The 23,883-nt window shown below is 36.3% G+C and overlaps 1 protein-coding gene across 1 annotated transcript; it reads left to right on the forward strand.

Moving 5' to 3' along the window:
• The first annotated feature begins 2,786 nt into the window (after positions 1-2,786).
• Positions 2,787-22,936, forward strand: LOC106071461 (collagen alpha-1(XII) chain-like). Its single transcript, XM_056039812.1, has 9 exons — positions 2,787-2,961; positions 6,303-6,346; positions 10,322-10,545; positions 12,032-12,182; positions 13,550-13,741; positions 14,589-14,666; positions 18,302-18,362; positions 21,533-21,654; positions 22,813-22,936. Exons 1-9 carry the CDS (start codon positions 2,891-2,893, stop codon positions 22,848-22,850), a joined length of 981 nt encoding a protein of 326 aa, XP_055895787.1. The 5' UTR covers positions 2,787-2,890; the 3' UTR covers positions 22,851-22,936.
• The last annotated feature ends 947 nt before the right edge of the window (positions 22,937-23,883 follow it).

Here is a 23,883-nt window from a genome sequence, read left to right on the forward strand (position 1 = left end):
GGACGATGCATTTTTTCCTCTCGGCCTGAGACTGATGTTTGCGGTGTCAACAACGTGCATGTCTTGCCTTATGATGAAAGAAAAAAAAATAAATGCTATATTTAGATCTACATTTCAAAAGCTGTAAAGTGTGTGGTGAGTAGTCTATCACTTGGAGGATGCTAAAAACAGACTTAAGAATTGTCATAGTAAATACAAAAATAAAGGTCCGAAAAGTGTGAAAGTGTCTGGGTGTATAAGTGTCGGGGAAAGGGGGGGGGGTCAACCGAAAAGCAATAGAGTGTATATGAACTATTAGCTTGAGAAGGCGAGGAAAGATAAATTCAAAGATTGGTACGTAGGACAAACTACTTTTTTGTGGAGGAGGGGGGGAACATATAAGTGATATTATCATTCAAGGGCCAAAAACGTGTTTTTTTTTTGTTTTTTTTTGGTGGGGGAGGGGGCGGACGTTACAAAAAATGTCATTTCCAATCAAGTCAAAAGTCTATGTCAAAGAAATTTCGATATGCAGGGTGAAAAAACAAGAAACTAAAAGGGTTACCAGACTGAGAGAGAGAGAGAGAGAGAGAGGGGTGGGGGGGAATGTTAACAGGCAGTTTCATCTCATTATCACAGCTACAGTAGCTCACAGGTTAAAAGTAGGTCATGGTGATCGTGAAAATGTGGCCCGATAGTTAAAAGATAAAAAAAAAAGGGGGGGGGGCCTGTTCCAACCATAATAAACAATTTTAAGCCTGACAACCAATCAACAGACGAGACTCAACAATTCAAGTTTTTATCCAGGCAAGCTCTTTTGAATTCTGAAATGTTGCCTTCAAAGTCTAGTTTAAAACATAGATCTAGTGATTTCAATCTAGATATTCATTCATTTAGATTCTTTGAAAAGAAAGCCGTGTATACGGGTAATGGGGGTCCAAATGAGAAAAAAAATTTTAAACAACAATGATATCTTCTTGTTATATTTCGTATTTGTTATTTCATTTATAAAAATGTGTAGGATATATTATGATAGCAATGCCATTTATTCTGAAAGAGTCAGTCGGATTACTGTTTACAAGAAGGTTCAGAGCGTCATCAAGCTGAATCGGCAGCATCTTGCATCATCTTTGAGAAAAGTATTGTTCATTAGTTCTTTGTCCCTACTTTCTCCTAATACTGGTGGTTTTTAAATGAAGTTTTGGGTTTAGCTATAGGGGAAAAAAACAACAATAAAAAAAAAAAAACACCAATCAGAAATGTAACCATGTAACATTTTAAGTCTGAAAGCAAAACGTAAATTTTAAGAGATTAGAAGTAAGAAATGTTTCATTAATATGCACGAGTTATAGTGTCCCCCGAAGTCCTTAGATTGTTATGAAGTGTTATGATTCATCTCTAAATTTTGCTTGCACGTTTGTGTAATTATGAATTAGTAAATAAATGAATTAGCTAATATGAATTATTTAGCAGATTTGTAACATTAACATAGATATAGACAAAGGACAACAAAACAATGTGTTAAGGGACACGCGCTAAGACGGTACTTCAATGTCGCGTAGTCAAAGTGATCTAGAAATTATAGAGTTCGTGGTCATTTGCATTGTTCTTTTTTTTTTAGTTAGATCAACATCTTATACACACCACGAAGGATAACAAAACAAACCGATAAGTGCTTCCGAGAGCGCAGTCGTCATAATTGAATGTTCCACAAGGATTCACATGTTTTTATATATATTGTAAAGCGAATACTGATGAAGTCCAACTGCCAATTTTTCCAGAAAATATTGATTATATAAATTAACATTGTAATGCTTAATACTATGACGACAGACTTCAGACGTGGATGTCGTTCTATTGTTCATAGTTTAAATCTTTTTTTAAAGGGTGACGAGGACACAAGAACTTAATGTACCTTGTTCTTATATAAAATGTAAATGTTTTAAAATAGGCTTGCATATTTGTGTAATTTATTAATGGATACCAATAGATCTTCTATGTAAATAAAACATTTTTGCTTACTTAACTAAAACAAATAATTTCCGCCCTCACATAAAACATTGTATTTAATTGCAAGAGTTTGATTTTGAGCTATTACGTCATCTATGAGTCATCAAAATGAGTTTTTCATATTCTTGGTTCCGACCTTTCTATAATAGTGTTGATAGTCACTAAAACTGTTCGGTGGAAAATTTAAGTTGTGACCATATCCCCGTTAGATTGAAATGTAGTGTCTTTGTATTTTGCAAGCAAGAATTAGTATCATCTGAAATAATCAGTAGAACAAGTGGCAATTCTAAAACAGAATTGTGTTTAATTTTGAATGGTCTGCCATTCTTCGTATTTTCATGTTATAGATATAAAGCAACTCCTGCTGCTCTAGTGTCTGTTTACTCATTTTTATCCTAAGGAGTTATCCAACGTACGTTGTGTTCACCAGGTCGAGACCGGATGTGCGCTGTGCATCATGGTTGTATCGCGAACCATAGGTGCTTATTTACTGTAAAACTATGACCTTGGCATGGAGTTCCAAAAAGAAGAAAAAAAATACAGAAATTGTGTCTGTAACATTATGAATACCTTAATAGACTTTTCTGACATTTTTCTCATTATCTCGTACAGATTGGGTTTTTAAGGTATCAATACTGACTCCTTCTCAATGCTAATGTCAAGATTGGTTTTAAAATATTTAATTTTAGAAAACTTGCAGTCCGTTTAATTAGATTATAAGGGGCTATGGATCGCACAATTTATTTCCCTTAAACTGGCTATCTTTATATTTAAACGATAGAACTTGGTCACATGACTGTGATGCAGATCTAGAACTGGGTCATATGACTGTTGTGACTTGACTTTCAACGAACAAGACAGAGCACATTTATGTAGGGGCAAAAAAAGGGAGTAATTTCAGATGGCGTTTAAGGATATTTTGATGACAATTTGTACAGTGTCATGGATTACTTGCTCTTTATTAGATGCCAGGTAAGGGGAAAATAAGAAAATGAATTGCTATCCTGCCATTACCATAAACTATGAACTAGAAGATAGACTTATTTAGCCTTAAACATAGCACATTCATGTACTATTATCACTATGAGGTAAAAAGTAAAGTTTCCCATTCAGACTTCGTAGAGACCTCCTTTTCATCGCAACTCTTGGTATGCGTAATTTATTTTGTCGGACCACATATTGAGCTATGAAATTCTCTACATGCAAGCGAAATCCGCCTGCCTATAAAATCGTCGTCTACCAAGCAGTGGTTCTCACAATCTTTCTATATGGATCTGAAACATGTATATAATACAGAAAGCAACTAAGACTTCATGAAGTCTTTTACCAATAATATTTGCTTTCCATTATGTACAAACGATTGCAAGACCGCACTTTAAGCTGCGATGTTCTTACAAATTCCGGTATGGACGGTATAGAGCAGGGGTTCTCAACCTGTGGGTCGCGACCCCCTTGGGGGTCGATTGACGATTTGCAAGGGGTCGCCAAAGACCATTGAAAAAATGGATGTTTTTGTCTTCTCTTCTATTGCTGTGTGTATATGCGGGGGGGGGGGGGGGGGTCGCGGCAGACTGGAGGATTGTAGAACCGCTGGTATAGAGGGTCTTACAGTTACGCTAGAAGGCAGGGTACCTGTCCCGTATGGGGGACGAAAGTATGCCAAAGACAGTCTTTTTAGTAATCTGAAAGGTGGTCTCAAACAAGACAGCTGGAAATCACTTACACAGGCCGCAGGATACATATTAGAGACCAACAGAAAATCCGATGTCGAAGGGGGGGGGGGGAGGGGAGAATTAAAGATCCCCCCGGGCCCCCAAATGAGTGTCTGGAATTTGCCCCTAAATAAATTAAATATTGTGCCACTGTGATGTAATCTGCTATACAAGTTGGTGGCAGCACTTCATTCTGCCGAGATAGATCCATCAATTGTTTCGGAACTGTACATGAATAGTTCCACTTTTGTGCATTCGCTTTTACATCGAGTGTGCACATGGATATGTTAACTTGACAGACGTGCAGTCGTACTGACCTGTGACGTGGTAAACCTACTGTTGGTCAAAACTGCCCAAATTTGGGACGTTGCAGGTCAGTGGTCAGGTCTTCTATAACGATAGTGTCTCTGGTATATCAAATCTGACCGTTCCCTTGAACCTACTTAATGTTGGTTACTGAGGCCCTACTGTAAATGTGTAATTGTCCAGGACACTGTGTTACAATTACATGTTAACATTGACCTTTAAGTAATTCTCTACGTGTTATTTAGATAATAAAATGATAAGAAAGAAAATGTACAAATCACATGCAGCAATAAGCTCAGCAGAAATATGTAGACCTAATGACAAACACATTTATTTATTCATTATTACTTGCTTATTGATAAGATAAGACTTTTGTAAATCACTTGTTCGGAATTTAGAACAAAGAAAAGAAACTAAATGATATTGTTTCCGTAGATGGAGAAAGCATTGAAAGAGTAGTACCTTTAATAACTCTGAACTGTGGTAGAAAATAAAATAACATTTCATTGCAAACACAGACTACATCATGAAAACAAACGGACAGCTATGATTAAGACTACTAAGAATGTCTTCTTTAGTGTTAAAGAAATAATCCTGTCAATGTTTTACCAGAGATCTAAAATAAATGTAGAGTCTGTCAACTAGCGTTGAGTATGCATATTACATATTCTTACTTTCTGGGCTCTTTCACTTCCGGTTTTTTGTTGTTTACAGTCGTGACGAATACGTCGTTTATTTAGCTCAAGTCTCACACATCTCAATATCACAACGTGTCAATTAGACAAAAAAAAAACTGTTACAGTTAATTAAACAATGAGATAGACTTGCAACCCCCTGGATTCTGAGTAGCCAAATTTTAGCCATTTTCTCGCACCATCAAATCAATTAACTTCTAAAGTAGCAACTAAACAAGTAGTGCTTCCACTGGTTAGTTGGTACTGTAGAAACAGGAAAAGAACCAAGAGGCCTGTATGCAGTTGCTGAATAAACTCTTTATGTTGTGTCTGTTATATTTAAGTGAATGTTTCTGTTGGTTTGTTTTTATACGAGAAAAGGAGTCCTTGTTATCACAACAAATTTCCCTAAGGATCAATAAAGCTGTCTTAGTCTTAGATTAGCCTAGGCGTATCAGGAATGGAATTTTGTGCACCATGTACGTGCACGCCTCTGAATTCTGAGTAGCCACATTTAAACCAACTTTTTATATAAGCGTTTATCCCCAGCATGTTTATCGGGACGTAAAGCAATGCATTAGTAAAGTTATTGACAGTTTCGGCAGCCACAGTCAACGTTTGCAGCTTTTGTTTGATCAAACGTAGGGAAGCACGGGCCTCACGGATAAAGTTAACAATGTTGTACAGTGAATACTTTGTTCACTTGCTTAGTTTCTTATTTGTTAATTTCATGAAAAAGAAGTATCTACTGTGCACTTAATAAAGATAAGGTACGAGGGCCAGAATAGGTGGCAGTTCTTTACTTTAACATTATAACAATAAAGTTGAGGATTCGACTTTGAGTCATGGTAGGCATCTTGCACCCCCCTGCAAAAAATCCTGCGGACGCCCATGCGTACGTTCTATTTTGTTAATCTGGGCTATCTTTTTAAATCAAACGAAAGTAATAGGTCATATAAATTGATATAGATTCAGTTAAATAGTAGTGATTCTTCTTTCACAAACACACTGTTGTGATGATAGAATTAATTCGTCAGGAAAAATAAGAAAAAAAAATGACAACAGAATATATTTTGAAAACAATCTGTTTGGGTTTATTGATGACATGTTCTTTATCAAATGTCAGGTAAGGTTGTATTATTAACAATAATAAGGCCTGTCTTCGATCCCGAAGATGAATGAGGAATGCAGTATTTCCCGTGACTGCTCAGGCTCTAGTGGGCTCTGTATTAACGATTTAACGTAGTAGTATTTGTGAAGTTATTGTTGTTTTATTTTTGGGTATATACATACATGGATTTTTATTTATTCTTGTTTAAGGTCCAAATGCTATGTACAACATCATAAGGCCATTTTTTCCCTTATTATTGTTGCTAACAGCTTCAACATGTGGAAAGTTGTGGTACTTATTGGTACAGCTTTCATTTATAGATGTTGTGAAGTTTTTTTCATCACACTACTTTGTTATCAAAGTATCTTAGTATCAAAGTATCATAGTATCTAAGTCAAATGGACGATGACTTTGTATGAAAACTACGAAAATAAATGACATCAATATACTTACAATTTCATTTTTTAAGTTACATATCTGTATGTTATTATATTGTGTTTCTTCCTTAAGGTCTGTCACGAGCGTTCCACTGAAAAGAAATGTTCCCACCGCTAGTAAGTGATATACAGATACATTTCAATGTTTTATAAATATTTTTTTTCAAATGAATTCTGCCAAGTCACTGGTTTTCCTGGCTAGATCAGGCAACCCATTCCATGCACTAATAGCACTAGGGAAGAAGGAGTATTTGTACAAATTTGTCCTAGCATATGGGAGGAGGAATGTGCCTTTATATTTGTGTCTTTCAGAGTATTTTATTAAATTTTGTTTTTGTATTTGAAGATTATGGTTCAGTGTTTTATGTATAATAACTACTTTACTTTTGAGTCTTCTGTCCTGAAGGCTTTCTAAATTTAGTGATTTTACTAAAGGTGTTACTCTAGTCAAATGTGAATATTCGTTTGTAAAGAATCTCACTGGTCTATTTTGTGTCTGTTCCAGTTTATTAATGTTTCCTTGAGTTGAGTAGTCCCAAACGGAGGATACATATTCTAATATTGGCCTAACCAAGGTTAAATAACATTTTAGTTTTATGTTCTTATTTGATTTATAGAAATTTCTTTTAATAAACCCTAATGCTTTGTTTGATTTTTTGATAGCTTCATCAATATGGGGATTCCATGACAGTTTTTCAGTCTGTCAGTTTGTCTGTCCGTCATGTTTATATCGAAAAAAAAAAGACTAAAAGTTATTGAAGTCTGGTTAACCTTTAATTTTCCATCCCAAACAAAGAAGTAGTTTTTAGTATCTATTATAGATTGTTCCGGATATATATATATATAGAGAGAGAGAAAGAGTGAAATACAGAGAATTTCAGATACATGAAATACCGTTGATGAAATTTTTGGGATGATCTAGCATACAAATTATATCTACCATATATCTACCATATATCTACCATATATCTAACATATATCTACCATATATCTACCATAGCCTTGTGGGGAGATTTTCATACCATACTTTGGTGTTAGGTAGTTGTTTACCTAAAAAATCCGGAACATAATATTAAGCTAGTTGACCATAAAAAAACACCTTTAACTAATACCGGTATTTATGTTTGTTGTAAACATTTCTTGTACATTTTATAAATATCTTTGCATTAGTAATACTGAAAAATTCAAAAACATTGTTCTTCGTTGTTAGCATATTGTAACATTGCCCCCCTTACATTTACGTAATTGTTTTAGAATTGGTGTGTTTTTATGAAAAAATCGCTTGCATAATTAATTTTTTAAATTGAACGGTTTGCTTTTAAAAAACCAAAAGTAGCCGTTGCACCAAAACTTTTTTTCATATCTCTTCTAGTTTTCGAGACCTGAGTGTGACAGACGAACAGACGGACATTTTGCACAAAAGCCTAATAGCTGCTTTTCCCCTTGATATAACAAGGAGTTAACAGCTATGAGGAGTATACATGGGAATACAACTGGAGAAGACCTGTTCAAAGAAGTGTCAACCATCATACAGGACCTTGCTCTTCCTTGGAATAAATTAGTTGGAATGACTACTGATGGCGCTAGAAATATGGCTAAAAGTCACAGTGGACTAACAGAAAGAGTTATTTAAAAAGTGGTTGAGTCAAATGGAACTGAACCCCAGCGGCTTCACTGCATCATTTACCAACAAAATCTCAGTAGAAAGGTTTTGAGTCTGGACCATGTGATGATGATTGTGCTCAACAATGTAAATTTTATCCAATCACAGAACGTTGAATCACAGAACTTTCAAAGATTTTCTGACAGAAATAGAGTTTCAATATGAAGACGTTGTATTTCACAGTGAAGTGCGGGGGGGGGGGGGGGGGCTGGTTAAGGTGTAAAAACGTTTTGTTTTATTTGAGACACGAAATTATTTATGGCGGAAAAAATCAAAACAAGTGCCACAACTAAACGACAATCATGGTTGTGGGATTTGGCTATTTTATGCGACATCACATCTAAATGAACTCAACACCAAACTACAAGGGAAAGACACATTGATTTCGCATGTGTATGCAGATATATGTGCTTTCCAAACAAAATTGCAACTCTTCATTCAACAGGCGGAAAGGGTTCAACTTGTCCACTTTTCAACCTGTACCACTCTACAAAATGATAAGCAACTAAATATGTCTTTCCCAAAAGAAAGAATTATCCAAGTTCTGAGGCTCTTGATGGATTATTTAAGTGAAAGATTTGTGGATTTTCATAATTTAAAAAATTAAATCCGTCTTTTTGAAAATCCATTTGCTGCCGGTGTGACAAGCGCCCCTACAGATCTGCAACTGGAACTGATTGACTTACAAAGCCAGACATTCCTGCTTGACTAATTTCAAGTGATGCAGACTATTGACTTCTACTCCGTGTTACCTGCATAAACTTTTCCAATCTTGGAAAACAAGCGCTAAAAAATGATCACAATGTTTACAAGCACTTATTTGCGTGAACAAACTTTCTAAATGACGAAACGGGTAAAAACCATGTTATATAATCGCCTCACGGAGGAACATCTAGATTCAGTTCTCCGACGTGGTGTTGCAGCCAGATATTCAGAAAATGGCTTTTGGATAAACTTCCTTCATTACATTAATTTATGTACGTAGGTCCACAAATAAAACTATTAAAAATAGCTTATTGTATTTTTTTTCTTTTTGGTGATTTGGCCCGCGACACGAATGCCGAAAATTAAATTGGCCCACAGACCAAATAAGTTTGTAACTTCAGTGGCGGACTGAAAGCGTTAATGTGTGTGCGGCCTACTGATACACACCACTTACGCCAATCACACAGGTCAACGGGTCAACGGCTGTCGATTGACAAGGGACACAGAGTACTGCTAATAACCGCAAGTATGACCTGTGTTGTGGTCATGTGATCAAGAGCCTTCACGGTCGAGAGACAATGTGTAAGAAAGGACAGTTGAGTCCAGAAACACAAGGCATAAGGACTGTGGTACCTTGTGAGTCTTCGAAAATGTAGCTGTACGAGCTAGAGAGACTTGTAGTGTTAGTTAGGCAGTTCTCTTAAGCACAAGAAAGCATTTCAAGTTAGTGTAGCCAATTGTGTTTATTGGCTGTTGTTTATGTATTTGTTATTAAACCGCCACTTTGTTTATTGAAGCTCTTGTTGTCAAGTTGATGTTTTAGATGTGTTGAGTTGTTGGGCAGTGTTTGCAGAAGGTCTGATAGATAAGATCGTAACAATATCTATCTATCTATCTATCTATCTATCTATCTATCTATCTATCTATCTATCTATCTATCTATCTATCTATCTATCTATCTATCTATATCTATCTATCTATCTATCTATCTATCTATCTATCTATCTATCTATCTATCAATCTCTCTCTCTCTCTCTCTCTCTCTCTCTATATATATATATATATATATATATATATATATATATATATATATATATATATATATATATATATATAATATATATATATAATATAAAGTAAAAAGTAAGGCGTATGTATGTATGTATGTATGTGTGTATGTTTGTATGTATGTCCTGAATAGAAATCAAAACCGTTTAACCAATCTTGATAAAACTTGGCAGAAATGTTCCTTGGGTACTAACTTAGACCGTAGTGTATGTATTGTAGCCCTAAAACAAACTTAAGACCCTAAAAAAAAAGTTGACCAACTCTATGAAAGCATGATAACTTCATCGATCTAGGCCATGTTTACATGAGAAAAGATCGAAAGGATCTAGATCTAGATCTAATTTGTAGAGCTACACTTTTACGCAGATAGTTTTTTACTTTGACACATGAAAATACAAAATATAGTCTATTGAGTTCATTATTTAATAAAATTAGCCTTCAAATTTGTGTTTCAAAAGCATTTTTACATAAATGCGTTCCTTATATCTGCGAATATAGAATTCTTGACGACATTCTTTCATTAGACATTACCCGAAATGTTACACATCTCTCTATTCCTAGGTCTAAAACTCTAATTCAACTCTAAGATGATCGGTCAAAGAAATAGCAACTCAATGTACACGAAATAATGATTTAAATTTTTGTCGTGGCTGCAGGTACCGCTCATTGCGAGGGCAAGGCGGACATACTTCTCATCCTCGACTCCTCCACAAGCATCGGGAGAGCAAAGTACGCCACTCTGGCCAACTTCACCGCCAACCTGACCAGGAACTTCCACATCGGACAAAACGCTATTCAATTTGGCGCCGTCCTTTTCAGTGACAACGTCCGCAACCTGTTTGACCTGAACCACTTCCACACCAACGATGAAATCGCACAGGTGAGTATTTGATTACGAAAATGCTATGGGGATAGTTGCAGAGAACTAAAAATAAACCTAGCTTCATTATGCTACGTTATATGCTATAGTTCACACAGAATAAAACGTTCATCTGTTTCTACGGCCAACATTTAACAAGGGTGTCTTAAGGAAAGCAAAACGATCAACCGCCTTTACTTTCGCCAATTTATCTCAGGTACCCATTAGACTAGGGTGAACTCAGAGGAGCCCTAAAAATTCCGAGATTAGAAATCCCAGTCTTCAACGAAATTTCAACGCTAATCGCGTTGGTTCGGAAGCCGAGCGCTTTATCAATCAGCTACCAAGTCCCCCAGTGATAGAGAGAAGGTACAGAACATATGGTGAAACAGTGGTTAAAATACCAATTAGAACATATATAAATATTTGACAAATTTGTTCACAAATTCTGATTTTTGCTAAAAATAAAACGGCCCCATACTGTAAGGGTTAGGAAGAAGCAATCACCCCCTGCCCCGCAGAATTGACAAACATACCAGGGATGGAGGGCAAAAAAAAAAAGGTTAAAATATAAATGATTACTATATATTATTAATATATGAACAATATTTTATATTCAAATGGGGGGGGGGGGGGGTTCTCTACAAAAATTTGTGTGATTATTCATATTGGACCTATTAATTTAAGTATTCGGAATTTCTATTTTTAAGATTCCTTTCTGCGCTTTATTGAAGTCAAGTTGTCTTATAGGAGAGAACATCCTCCGCAATGTATTATCATAACTGAATTTACACGCAAATAAACAACTTGGCTCTAGGTTTCACCTTGCTTTTTGAACCTCCTTCTCCCTAGTTTTGCTCGTATTTTGCTACATTTTATGGCTTAGTTCTCCTTTGTCTCCTGGCTGTAGCTTCAAACCTCTCTTTTTACTCGTCTCTTGCACTTCATACGCTGTCAGCAATTGTTAATATTGAATCATCTTTAAAGTCAATACCAACTATAGATTCTCTTAGTAACCACCACATTCATCTTTACCTATCTCTTAGTCTGTTGGACCGTTGGGGCACCACGCAAGATCTGTCAACCGTCTTTCTCCATTCCTGTCCGTTATTTGCCTTTGATAGGAATTTTATTCAATGACATCCTTGTTCATTCTTTGATGTTGTCTTCCCATCGCTTCCGATGTCTTCCTTTTCTTCTTCTTCCTGGTACTGCTCCCTGAAGGAAGGTTCTCTTCTTCTTTTATTAATAACTATTTCATTATTGAATAATGATGTCTCATTATGATTGTACCTCACGATCACTATGCCTAAATATCATGACCTCTCATTAACATAATGACTCGAGATTTTATGCCTTACAACCAAGACGCCTCAAGACCATGGCTCTTTACCATCATGATGCTTTCATGAAAGTATGCCTCATAATTATAAAGCCTCACGATAATCATACATTATGATTAAAAATTCAAGAGTGTATCACTTAGGATATCTGTACGTCTGCTCAGGCTTTAATCCACATGCCCTTCCTGACTGGATCAACCCACACCGCCCTGGCCCTAGATTACGCCCACAACACGGCCTTCAATGTCTCGCACGGGGCCAGAACCAATGTTGGAAAGATAGCCATTGTCATCACTGACGGAAATTCACAGAACCGTAAGTATGATAAGGTCTTTGATCTTACACTTGGCATATTAAAAAGGTTCTTTTTATCATATTTTTAAAAGAATCTGTGTTTTACGTACAGACAAAAATCTGTTTATATGTGTGTAACTTATCAGTGCCGGAATTTCGTAAGTGGAGGTCCTTGGTAAGGTCCCTTTTTCAGTTTCAAAATAAATACACTAAATAATATTTGTAAATCTAAAAGTATGTCGTGTTTGTGAAGGGTTTTGTGAGCACAGAAAAACAGTGAACATTGAAAAAAGATCTTGTAGTTATACTCTTCAGGCAAATGTTCGCGAAGTGAAAATTACAACAAATGGTGACTGGGTCTTTCAGAGATCATACGAAGATAAGTGGCACTGCAGACAGATATGTGCTTTTTTCTTTGAGTCGTCCTATGGAAAGACAAGGGTACAGTCCTTAACACAAAAATCAGACTTATGAGATCCTTCTTGATGATCACATTCTTATTTGCTTGCGCGTCTTGGACGCTGACTGCAGAGCTAGAGAGGAGGATCCTAGCAATGGAATTGAGATGCTACAGAAGGATCCTAGGTATCACTTACAAAGACCGCATCACAAATGAAGAGATTAGAGTCAGGGTTACTGCAGGGATTGGACCCCACGATGACCTGCTAACTATGGTAAAACAAAACGCAAACTAAAATTCTATGACCATATTACAAGGTCTTCAGGGTTCTCAAAGACCTTCCTTCAGGGAACAGTACCAGGAAAAAGAAGAAGAGGCAGACATAGAAATCGATGAAAAGACAACATAAAGGATGGACTGGAATACGGGTTCTATCCCAGACAAAAGACAGAGAGGACTGGAGAAATACACTCAAGTAATCTTGTGTGGTGCCCCAACGGTCCAACCGACTAAGAGATAGGTGAAGGTGAGGGCTCTGCCTTAAGCACAACATACCAAATATAGTGCATCTGTTCACAGCTTCATCATGTTAACCAGACAGGAAGCATCGTGTTAACCCCGGAAGCAATATAAAGAAGAACTCTTCTATGACTGGTGTAGAGTAAAGTAGCTGGTAGCAGATGGGATCTGGAAGAGACTGTTGGAGAGATCTCACGAAGGGCGCATGACACACATTTAAGAGCGTAAGAAAATCCCACTTACTATGGTCAAACTTCTTCTCACTGGACATTAGATTTTTTCTTCATTAATTGTTGTTTTTTTACTCTGGACAATAGCGGATTTTTTTTTCAATGGACATTAGTGGATTTTTTATTATTTTTTTGTTTCTAATACTGTACGTATGCAGATACACTGCCGATACCATATTAACCTGAAATAACGTAATATTTATTTAATTTTGACAAAATCACTATTAAAAATAACACAGATGCTCAGACCGCACAAGCAGCAGAACGACTAAAGAACAGTGGTGTTAAGGTCATTGCCGTGGGAGTCGGAAACAGCATCTCACGTGCAGAACTGCTCGCCATCGCCTCGAACGAGAAGGACATCTTTAATGTCAGTGACTACAGTGTGTTGAATGAGATCAAGAACGCGCTGGTGACGTCTGCCTGCGAAGGTAGGCAACTCAGTTTTTAATCTTAAGTACTTAAAGTTAGGCAACACTCTATGGATAATACTCTCTGAAAAATAGGCAAATTTGTATAGATAATACCCTTTTAAAGATAGGCAAATCTGTATAGATGATACTCTCTTAACATTGGCAACTTTGTATAGATAAGACTCACTAAAATAGGCAACTTTGTATAGATAACACTCTCTAAAATAGGCAACTTTGGATAGATAACACTCTCTAAAATAGGCAACTTTGTATAGATAACACTCTCTAAAATAGGCAACTTTGTATAGATAACACTCTATAAAATAGGCAACTTTGTATAGATTTAATTATTTTTAAAGGTTGGCAGCCATGTTTGAACTACACATTCCCAAAGGTGGATAGCTCTCTTTATATTATACATTCTTGACGGTAGACAACTTTGTTTAGAATATTCGTTCTATAGTCACAGTTATCTCTCATGTTTTAATATAAGCTCCTATTAAACAAAAAATACATCCCGATTACCATAGCAATCAATTTTGCATTGTCGATTACCCTGAGTACCATAGTTACCATTTCTACTGCATTGATTACCATGAGTACCATAGTTAACATTTCTACTCCATTGATTACCCTGAGTACCATAGTTAACATTTATACTCCATTCATTGCCATAATTACCATGGCTACCATTCCTGCTGCATTGATAACCAAGACCAGTGTAACTTACCACGACTATGTTTACTTCGGCTGCCATAACTATCATGAGTACTATGGGCACCATTGGTATGCAGAGTGTCTTTCGATAGTTATAGTCTGTGTAATGGATGGTTTCAAATTTGATTGTGCCCTTTGACCTCCACAGCTGCTACTACCACACCAGCTCCAACCACTACGACAACCACAACAACTACAACCACAAGGCCAACCACTACAACTTCACGTGAGTTAACTCTTGTACTCGTGCATTCCTTCCCATCAAATAAAAGAGAACTGAAAAGAAAAAAAGCGTATAAGCATTTAAAAATAATAAATAACAACAAGGTTACAAAGATAGTTTGTGTGGAAACACAAACTCAAAATCAGCCCTCGAAGTGGTCCACTCAAACTGGCATAAAGGCAGGTATCAATATTTTCAGAAATAACATCTGCATTAAATTCTAAGACAAATGACAAAGAAAAATGGAGAAAGAAGGTTGACAGATCTTGTGTGGTGCCCCAGCAAACCAAAGGATAGGTGAAAGTGAATGTGTACCTAAATGCGCACCTGGCCTAAATTATGTTTTATAATGAATATCTAATTGTCAGCAAAAAGTGTAACGCCATTAGCATTAATGCATTGAAAGTGTTTTTATTAATTAACAGTGTCCTCTACAGCTTTTAGTGATTGTTACTACTATATTTAAAAGTTGAATAGTTGTAAAAGTGGTGTATTTTTATGAAAAAAAAAATTGCTTGCATAGGTGATTTAAAAGATTGGATTTTTTTTGGCACTGATAATAAAACGCATTAAAAAATTATAGGCCTACTAAATGCATTTTGACATGTATAATGTGTAGAAATGTTTATGAATATTTGTTAATAGAATATGTTTCGTTGAAGCTGAAAAGGTAGCTAATCAGTACGCTAATAAACAATTGTTTTTGTCCGGATTGTCTACCTTTATATGAAAAAAAAACAACAATAATTAGTATAATATACTGGGATAGAAATATTCTAACAGACAAATAGGTGAATTTTAATCATCTTGGTCACTGTTTATTGAAAAAAAAAAGAAAAAAAAAAAGAAAAACCGCAACCATCATTGACATCGCCTTACCACTACCTCCTAATATAAGGAATACTGAAAGGAAAAATATAATTTAATATATATGGGAACCTACGGAGTGGTTATGGAAGTTGTGTTGTATGAAATAACCGTATATCCTGTATATCCAAGATTACTTTTACTTTTGACTTGTGCTCTTGCCATTTTGTTCATGATACCCCCACGCCTGTCTCATGTCACTTGTCTTAATAGAGTCTTCCATAGTAGAGCCTGTAAAATATTTTTTAATACGTCACCCAGAGAGCCTATTTTATAAGAGAATACTGTGACAGGTGGGGAAATGTGATGTGTGTTTGGCGCGTTTTTATGTCTAGGGGATGATTATTTTTAAAGCTATCACACACCAACCTATCAGCATATGAATCGGGAGCAGACACGCAACGAGACAAAGCAATGAAAGATAGATACAAAAGTTAAAAATGAAGAATATTTATTTACATAAATATACATATAAGAATAAAAAGGGGGAGGGCTTGCTTCTATCTCTAAATAATACTAGCTTTAATCATCACTCTTGCATTTAATAAGAGAGTATGTCACTTTGTCCTCTGACTTAGCTGGTTGTCCTGTTGATGTTGCAGCTGGCTGTGTCCTGGCTTGAGGTTCTGCAGCTGGAGGTGGCGCTCTAGCGGATAGAGGGATGCTGGTGATATAGTTCTTGTGGAGTTTCAATCCCAAAATCTAATATCTGTAGTGGGCACAGTAGGGCTGGTGGCCGGCTACCGTGGGCACAAGTGTACTGCGGGCAGAGCGGATCTGCCTGGGCAGCGTAGTGAACAGGATATGTCCAGTGAGTTGCAGAGGGTTGGCGTAGCTATGACGTCTCGCACAGATCTGAATCTATAGGGACGTCGCACCTAATAGCTCGGCAGGTGGGCCGTCGAATAGGCGGGCAATGCCGATAGCGCCAAGTAATAGAGTTGAGTAGATCTCAGTAGGCAAAGGCAGTGCTGAATAGCACTAAGCACATAAATAGGAGGTAATTCTCGATAGCAAATAAATAGGCAGGTAAATAGATCGTTGATCCAATAAATAGGCAGGTAAGCAATCCGATTAATAGGCAGACACCTGAGGGAGGCTGCGGATAAATAAAGACAAGTTAGGACATGTCTCTTATGCATCTTATCGATGCCCTCGACTGAGGCGCATTCGTCAGATTGGTAAAATTGCTTTTGAGCACAAAAGGGGAGATGATGACAAATGGGATTTGGAATAATAGATGGCTGATAGTAGCAATATAAAAATGTACATAAAAGGGAAAGTAATAATATAAAATGTACATAGAAGGGGAAATAATAATCTCAAATAAACAACACAGGTGGATAGAGAAAGAAAAAGGGGGGAGGGGGGTGAAATGGGCGGTGGTCAGTGACCAAGACGGTTTGTTTACATATGACCGTGGGTCGAGAACAATGGAGCGCGCTTGAATGGAGAAGGTGTCCGTTCAAGCGGCGCAACTCTTGTTAGAGTGAAATGACTACAGGGGAGATAATTCATTACAGGGGAGATAATTCATATCTCTTTTCTAGACGCAGTATCAGTGCGCTAGTAAAATTATCAAGGCGGTCAACCGAGATAAAGGAACTAAAATAAGATGTACAAATATATACATGGTTGCATCAACGATCAATTGAGCAACGTAGCATTAATAGATTAATGCAATACATAAAATATACATTAGCCATGTTCATGTTTTCTACTTACGATAGTGAGAAATACACAATGCACTAATTAAATATAAATGAAATAATAAACTACACATGATAATATCCAGTGGAAATAGCACAAAAGTAATTAAGATGGAACTTGTGATTAAGTTCGGCTTACCACCAGGTATTCCTCTAGTAGGGAGAATAAATGATATAGTCCAGACTCGATAGCTCAGCTCGAATGAGAAAGAGAGAGTCTGACTCGATTTAATTTACCTTATATACAAAGGCCTGGAAAATGTGGGCGGACACAGGAAATGTCCTAGGCTAAGAATTATCTTACACGTGGGTGAATTAGACTTGAGATGGGAGTCGCACATTGGGAAGATCAATGGGCGGGTTTGTCCTCGCGGTCTCCTAGATCAAAGAGAGACGTGAGAAAAAGGGGGGGGGGAGAAAGATTGGTTTGCATTCCAACCAAGGTGGTGTCAACCGCGACCGTACTTCAGACATCCGGCGGGTAAGACAAAAGAGATTGTGTGTTTACCTTTCCCCGATCAGGGGCAGATAAATGAAAGGACGCGCCTTAGCTATCTCCAATGTGGTCAACTAAGTCTAGTCTGGAGAGAGGAAAGGTGGCGCGGGTGGAGAATTTGGGGGTAAGATGGGAAAATAATTAAAATAAAATAAATAAATAATGAAAAATAATAATTAATGCTGTGATAATTTAGAGTGACTCTGACAGCGAGTTTTTGACTTGTCACAAATACTATAAAACCTTTAACACTTTATTATGTGCTGCCCATGTGAAATACAGATATAACTTTAAAAAAAAAGATGATCACTGTGGTCCGACCGACCGATTTGGGTTCCGCCCCACCGAGCATTTGGCTATATAGCCAGTCAACCCCTGGCGCATGTATATTGCCCAGATCTCACTACCATAAAGAAGATTGCTCACAACACACATGAATATATTTAGACATCAAATGCGTAGAACGTAATTATCTTCGCTTTCAAACGAACGTCTGTAATTTATAAAATGTATAAGATAAGAAGATATAAAAAGAAAATAAAACATATTCTTTTTCTAAATTCTAGACTGCCCGACACCCACAGCGCCGGCGAACGGAGAAGTTGTCTGTAAATATTCTGATGAAATGTTAGTATGATTTTTTTTTTATAGTTACTGCTAGTATGTATTCAATAAAGAGTTGAGACTAAACCACCTGAGGCTTTTGCCAAATGAAACTCTCTTTCCCAGTGCAATTAATAAAAGCTGAAAGTTTCTTATCCAAACTTTAAACTCATAGACGAGATACCAACTTAGCTCATTCTTCTCCTTAGAAGCAAAAAAAAAAAAAAAAGAACAACTATTGTAAAATCTCTATTGCCTATAGCAAAATTACGTGTAGTGTACATATTACTTTTTTATTTTACCTGTATATCATTTTAACTATTACGTATATATCTTTGTAGATATCTTTGTAAATATATATCTTGGTGTATATCTTTCTTGGTAAATATCTTGGTAAATATCTTGGTGAATATCTTGGTAAATATCTTGGTGAATATCTTGGTGAATATCTTGGTAAATATCTTGGTGAATAAGGTTTAAATATGTTTTTCCGAGCAAAAATTAATTTAAAAAAAATGTAAGCATTTTTTAAACCAGTCATATAGACCCCCAGAGGTCTACTGGGACTTTCAAAGGGGTTTCGTGAGTGAAAAATAAATGGAAGTCTATGAGATGTTAACGAGGTCTACGATAGTGGATTTAAAGCAAATGGAAATCAGGTCTTTTGGTTTCAAGAGATTATATTTGATACTTGTCAGATATTATAGAAAATCACCAACAAGTTTATAATTGTTTTTTTTTCATATTCCTATCTAGAATCTAGGTTTTAGCAAGGTAGCAATTCTTCTAACTTTAAAAAAAATCACTAAGGAGAAGCTTTAATATTAACCCTAACTCGATAAAGCCCAATTTTCATATTATATTATTGAGGTAGCCGATTGATAGCTATGTGGTCTTGTTATTGTTGTTTTTGTGGTAAATTTCTGAAAAAATCTATACAATTTTATTTTGCTTTGATTTTATTAATACATACCTATGGCTAATCAATTAGCGTAGGAGATGGTATTCCAGCAGAAGCCATTCAGGCTCGAACGCATGCCCTAATCAAGCCAATCCATGAACTGCTAAGTTTGTGCAGGGAGCAAGGAATAGTCCCTCAGGAATTGAAGGTTGCCAACATAGTAACAATTTACAAAAAAAAAGGGCGACCGCTCCCATTGTAACAGTTATTGAGGCATCTCAATTCTTAGCATAGTTGGGAAAACTTATGTCAGAGTAATACTGAAGCGTCTGTAATTCTTTATAGAGTGAGTTTACCTAGAATCGCAGTGTGGCTTTAGGGCCGGTAGATCCACAGCAGATATGAATTTCGCCCTGCGGCAGCTACAGGAGAAATGCAGAGAACAAAGGCAGTCCCTCTTTATAGCTTTGATTGACTTGACCAAGGCGTTTGACCTTGTCAGCAGAACCGGCTTGTTACTGTCCAAACAAGCTACGCAAACTAGTTTCAGCTTTTCATAAAAATATGTAGGGCACCGTGAAGTTTGACAGTTCCGCCCCTAAGTCATTCTCCATCAAGAGCGGAGAAAAATAAGGATGTGTTCTGGCTCCAACACTATTCGACATCTTCTTTTCAGTAGTACTCACCAGCACTTTTAATTCCCTGGAAGTTGGAGTATATTTTCACAATAAATCCAATGGAAAGCTATTTAACATGGCATGCCTTAAAGCTAAAACAAAGAGACGGCATATCTTCATTAGGGAACTGCTGTTAGCCGATTATGCCGCACTGATATCTCATTCACAAGAAGGATTGCAGAGGCTTATAAATGCTCTGGCTTACTGTAAGCCTCTTCAAGACCGAAATCCTGATACAAGATGTCGCAGAAATACGTGATACATATTGGAAATCACAAATATACGGTGGTTCAGGAATTCACATATTTAGAAACAACAATAGCCAGCAACCTAGATTTTGAAACTGAGCTGACAAGAGTATAGGAAAGACTTCTGTACTGATAAGAAAACTCTCCAAGTGCGTGTGGGAAAATGCCAAATTGACTACGTTAACAAAATTCTGGTCTACAATGTCTGCGTTCTGAGCACTCTTCTTTATGGCAACTTACATGCGTCAAATACACAGATTAAATAGCTTCGACCTACGCTGCCTGCGACGCATAGAGTGCATCTCCTGAGGTGTCGTGTCACCACCGAGGAAGTTTTGAAACGGGACAATATGCACAGCATCTATGCTCTCCTTCAACAGAGAAGACTACGCTGGCTTGGTCATGTCACTCGCATGCCATCATATACGCTGGCTTGGAGAGGGAGTCAGACCCAATGGCCGACCAAGAATAACCTACAGAGGTGTCTGCAAGCGAGACATGAGAGCCACGGGTATCGACCCCAAAGTATATGGGAGGAGATAGCCCAAGACCGGACAGCATGGAGACAGACTGTACTTGATGGTACGAACTTCGCCGAGAGCAAAAGAAACGAAGCTGCGTCACCCAAGAGAAAGAAAAAGAAAGCTGCTCTGTCAGCTAGCCCTAGGACAGATGAATATACACGCACGAACTGTGGCAAACTCTGCCGCTCCAGAATTGGCTGCTGGTTCGCTAAAGTTACTTATATAGTGTATTAACAATTAAACAAAATAATATTGTTATAAGTATAAGTGAAAGGAAATAGTATGAAAACAGCTGTTATAATAGCTAATCAACCTAAATCTATTTTTTTAATAAAAAAATTTGTAATAGAGTTGGCAACCTTTTTTTAGGGTTTTAAGTTTGTTTTAGGACTACGTCATGGTTTCCTTAAGTACCTAAGGAACATGTATGCCAAGTTTTATCAAGATTGTTGAAATGGTTTTCATTTCATATATTGTTACGGCGGTTACTGCCAAATCCAAAAATCAACTGTTTCGCGAACTTGTCGGCCTTTTTGAAATGACCATTATCGCTTCGCATTGAATGTACAAAATGGATAGCCATTTCGAGTTCTGGTGAGCAATCTCGAGAAGTGAGTGGCATGAGGAACATTCTAACTTTCTGAACCCATCAAAGTAGTGTAAGCTAATAGTCGGAATTGTTCTAATAAATCTAAATCTTAAATACTTTTAATATAATAAATGCTTTATAAGAACATATCGAGCATATATTTATTCAAATAAAATATACAAATAAACTCCAGCATTAAATCATCTGATCTGTCTAAACTTTAACCCCAACTTTGATTATCTTGTATGCTTTTAGTTTCTGTACCATAACATGTAAAAATGGGTTTCAATTTGAGAGGACCGATGCCAAGTACTTTCAGTTTCCTTGTGATGTGGCCACTGGCGTCTTTGATAAAGTCATCACGCCTGATTGTGTCCGTGAGTTTCTTTTCACTTGAGCTAGTATATATAATAAAACTATAGTAGCATTTCGAAGGTAAATTAAATATTCATTAATATCACTGTCGTTTAAGCAATATATTTTGGACTCTGTATCTATAAATATTCTTGTATTTAAATATGACCTTGCAAATTCTCAGAAAAAAAAAGGTTGCTGGTTTTGATAAAAGTAAAAAAATGTTTGAGATCTATTTCCGCCTTATATGTACTTTTCAAATGCCTCCCTTAGAACTTGGCTTTTCCAAATAGGTCACACAGCCTTTGGAAAATACTCCTTTTTCTTTCCTGTTCGCTATGCCAAGTTATTCATCTCTTCAAGCTCTGACTCGTCAAGTCTGACGGGAATTAGAATTATATTCCACTCGCGCACTGTTAGTTTTGTTCAAGTTTATGCGAAGACCATTTTTGTGCGTCTCTCTATATAGGTTCCCCGTCATTTCTTGTCTGCATTTACTTGTAGACCTGAGTAGTGCAAGGTCGTCAACGAAATTAAAGTTCGTCATTCGATTCCGTTAACACCATGGAATATCAAAGGTGTGACCTTGTATTAGGATAGGTCACAAAAGGCAATGTGATTTAATGCTGTCATAATTATTTCATTACTACCCATATATTACCCCCTGGACTAAAGGGTAGGAAAGGGTTTAGCTGGGTAAAAATTGTTCCATCTTATGTCAAAATCAGACATAGAACAAATTAATCGCTCTATAATTTGTATAAAGGAACTATTATCGTTTTTTACAAGCCCTATTATTATTTTGTTTGTTTATTTTACACTTTTCACATTTCCATTTATAAGCAATAAAAAATAAAATACCCAAGACACCAGAAAGTTTATTACATGATCTTAGTACACTATATAAATATGTCGAACCCAAATACATTAGCCTATTTCAATTTATAAGCAGTAAAAAATAAAATACCCAAGCTAAACCAGAAAGTTCTTGATAATGATTTAGGAACACTTTATTTATAAATATATCAATACATATATATATATATATATATGCGTATATCTTATCAATAAAAATGTCGCATTCTATCCCATACTGAGCTGAGCTGAGCTTCTCAATTGTAGTCAAACTGAATTTCCATTAGATTGGATCAATAAAATTTATCTTATCTTATCTTATACAGATATAGCACGATCTACATTGGTGCCTCCATTGGGATAAGAAAGGGATCAACACACAAGGATAACAAGGATACAGATCAGTCCTTAACTTATTTTGAACCATCTAAATTGTATTTATTTTATAATAATAATATTTCTAAACTTCCTAATTATTTGAGCATGCAGTCAGGTTTTAAGGTTTAATTTACTAAATATTATTAATTTGCTTAATATTAAAAGTAATATTGATTGCAATGTGTGTATGTGTTATAATTACTTTATAACTTATATTACTTTTAGTCCTAAGTTCAGCCCGACAGTCACACCATACACACCCAGTTGTACATAAACTAATAAACAATGTGTATGATGATTTAAAGTAAACTAAAAATGTAATATAAGATATCTATACAATGAAATGATATATGACTAATGGGAACGATAAATGAATACAAGTATATATAATATGATATAAGCAATTACTCAATTATATTCTAGCTCCAATTAATTACTGAATTAATATTTTGAATACAATGATAACCGCCTTGTAGTATTGTGCTCACAATATTTCATTCCAAGACAAAGATTCTGTAAGAGGATTAATTGCTTCTTATAAACTGTTCAAGGTGACACAAGTATCTTCTACCCAAGACACATGCTCACCACGATGAAGAAGCAATGTTCAGAGTACTACCAAAACTCACAACGTCACAATGTAACACAGACTCTGGATATAGAGACCCGCAATCTGGAACCTCACATTCGAAACCCAAAACTTAAAATCCAGAAACTGAAACCTGAGACCCTATAAAAAGACAAATGACAAATTCTTCTAATCCTCTAATATTCTAATATAATTACTAAATACGAATACGACCGAATCCATATTACAAAAATAAGTTGACAATGTGAAATAAAACTCACCCTAAACAGGATTCAAATAGTCCTTCAAGAATGTAGACCACTCCAAACGCTAAGGCTGTCCAGTAACAGAAGCACAAGGAGAATTCAAGCCCTCACAAAATACTGCTTGGCTCTACAGCTCAAGATGGAGTGTAAGAACCAGACGATCAAGAAGAAAAGTTTGACGTCAT

The sequence above is a fragment of the Biomphalaria glabrata genome, chromosome 9 (assembly GCF_947242115.1).
Source record: "Biomphalaria glabrata chromosome 9, xgBioGlab47.1, whole genome shotgun sequence".
In the NCBI taxonomy this organism is placed as follows: Eukaryota; Metazoa; Mollusca; class Gastropoda; family Planorbidae; genus Biomphalaria; species Biomphalaria glabrata.

Coding starts and splice junctions, on each gene's coding strand:
- LOC106071461 (XM_056039812.1), top strand. CDS start 2,891: ATGGCGTTTAAGGATATTTTGATGACAATTTGTACAGTGTCATGGATT. Junction 2,962..6,302: donor TGCTCTTTATTAGATGCCAG/GTAAGGGGAAAA, acceptor TTCTTCCTTAAG/GTCTGTCACGAGCGTTCCAC. Junction 18,363..21,532: donor TGTAAATATTCTGATGAAAT/GTTAGTATGATT, acceptor GTATGCTTTTAG/TTTCTGTACCATAACATGTA.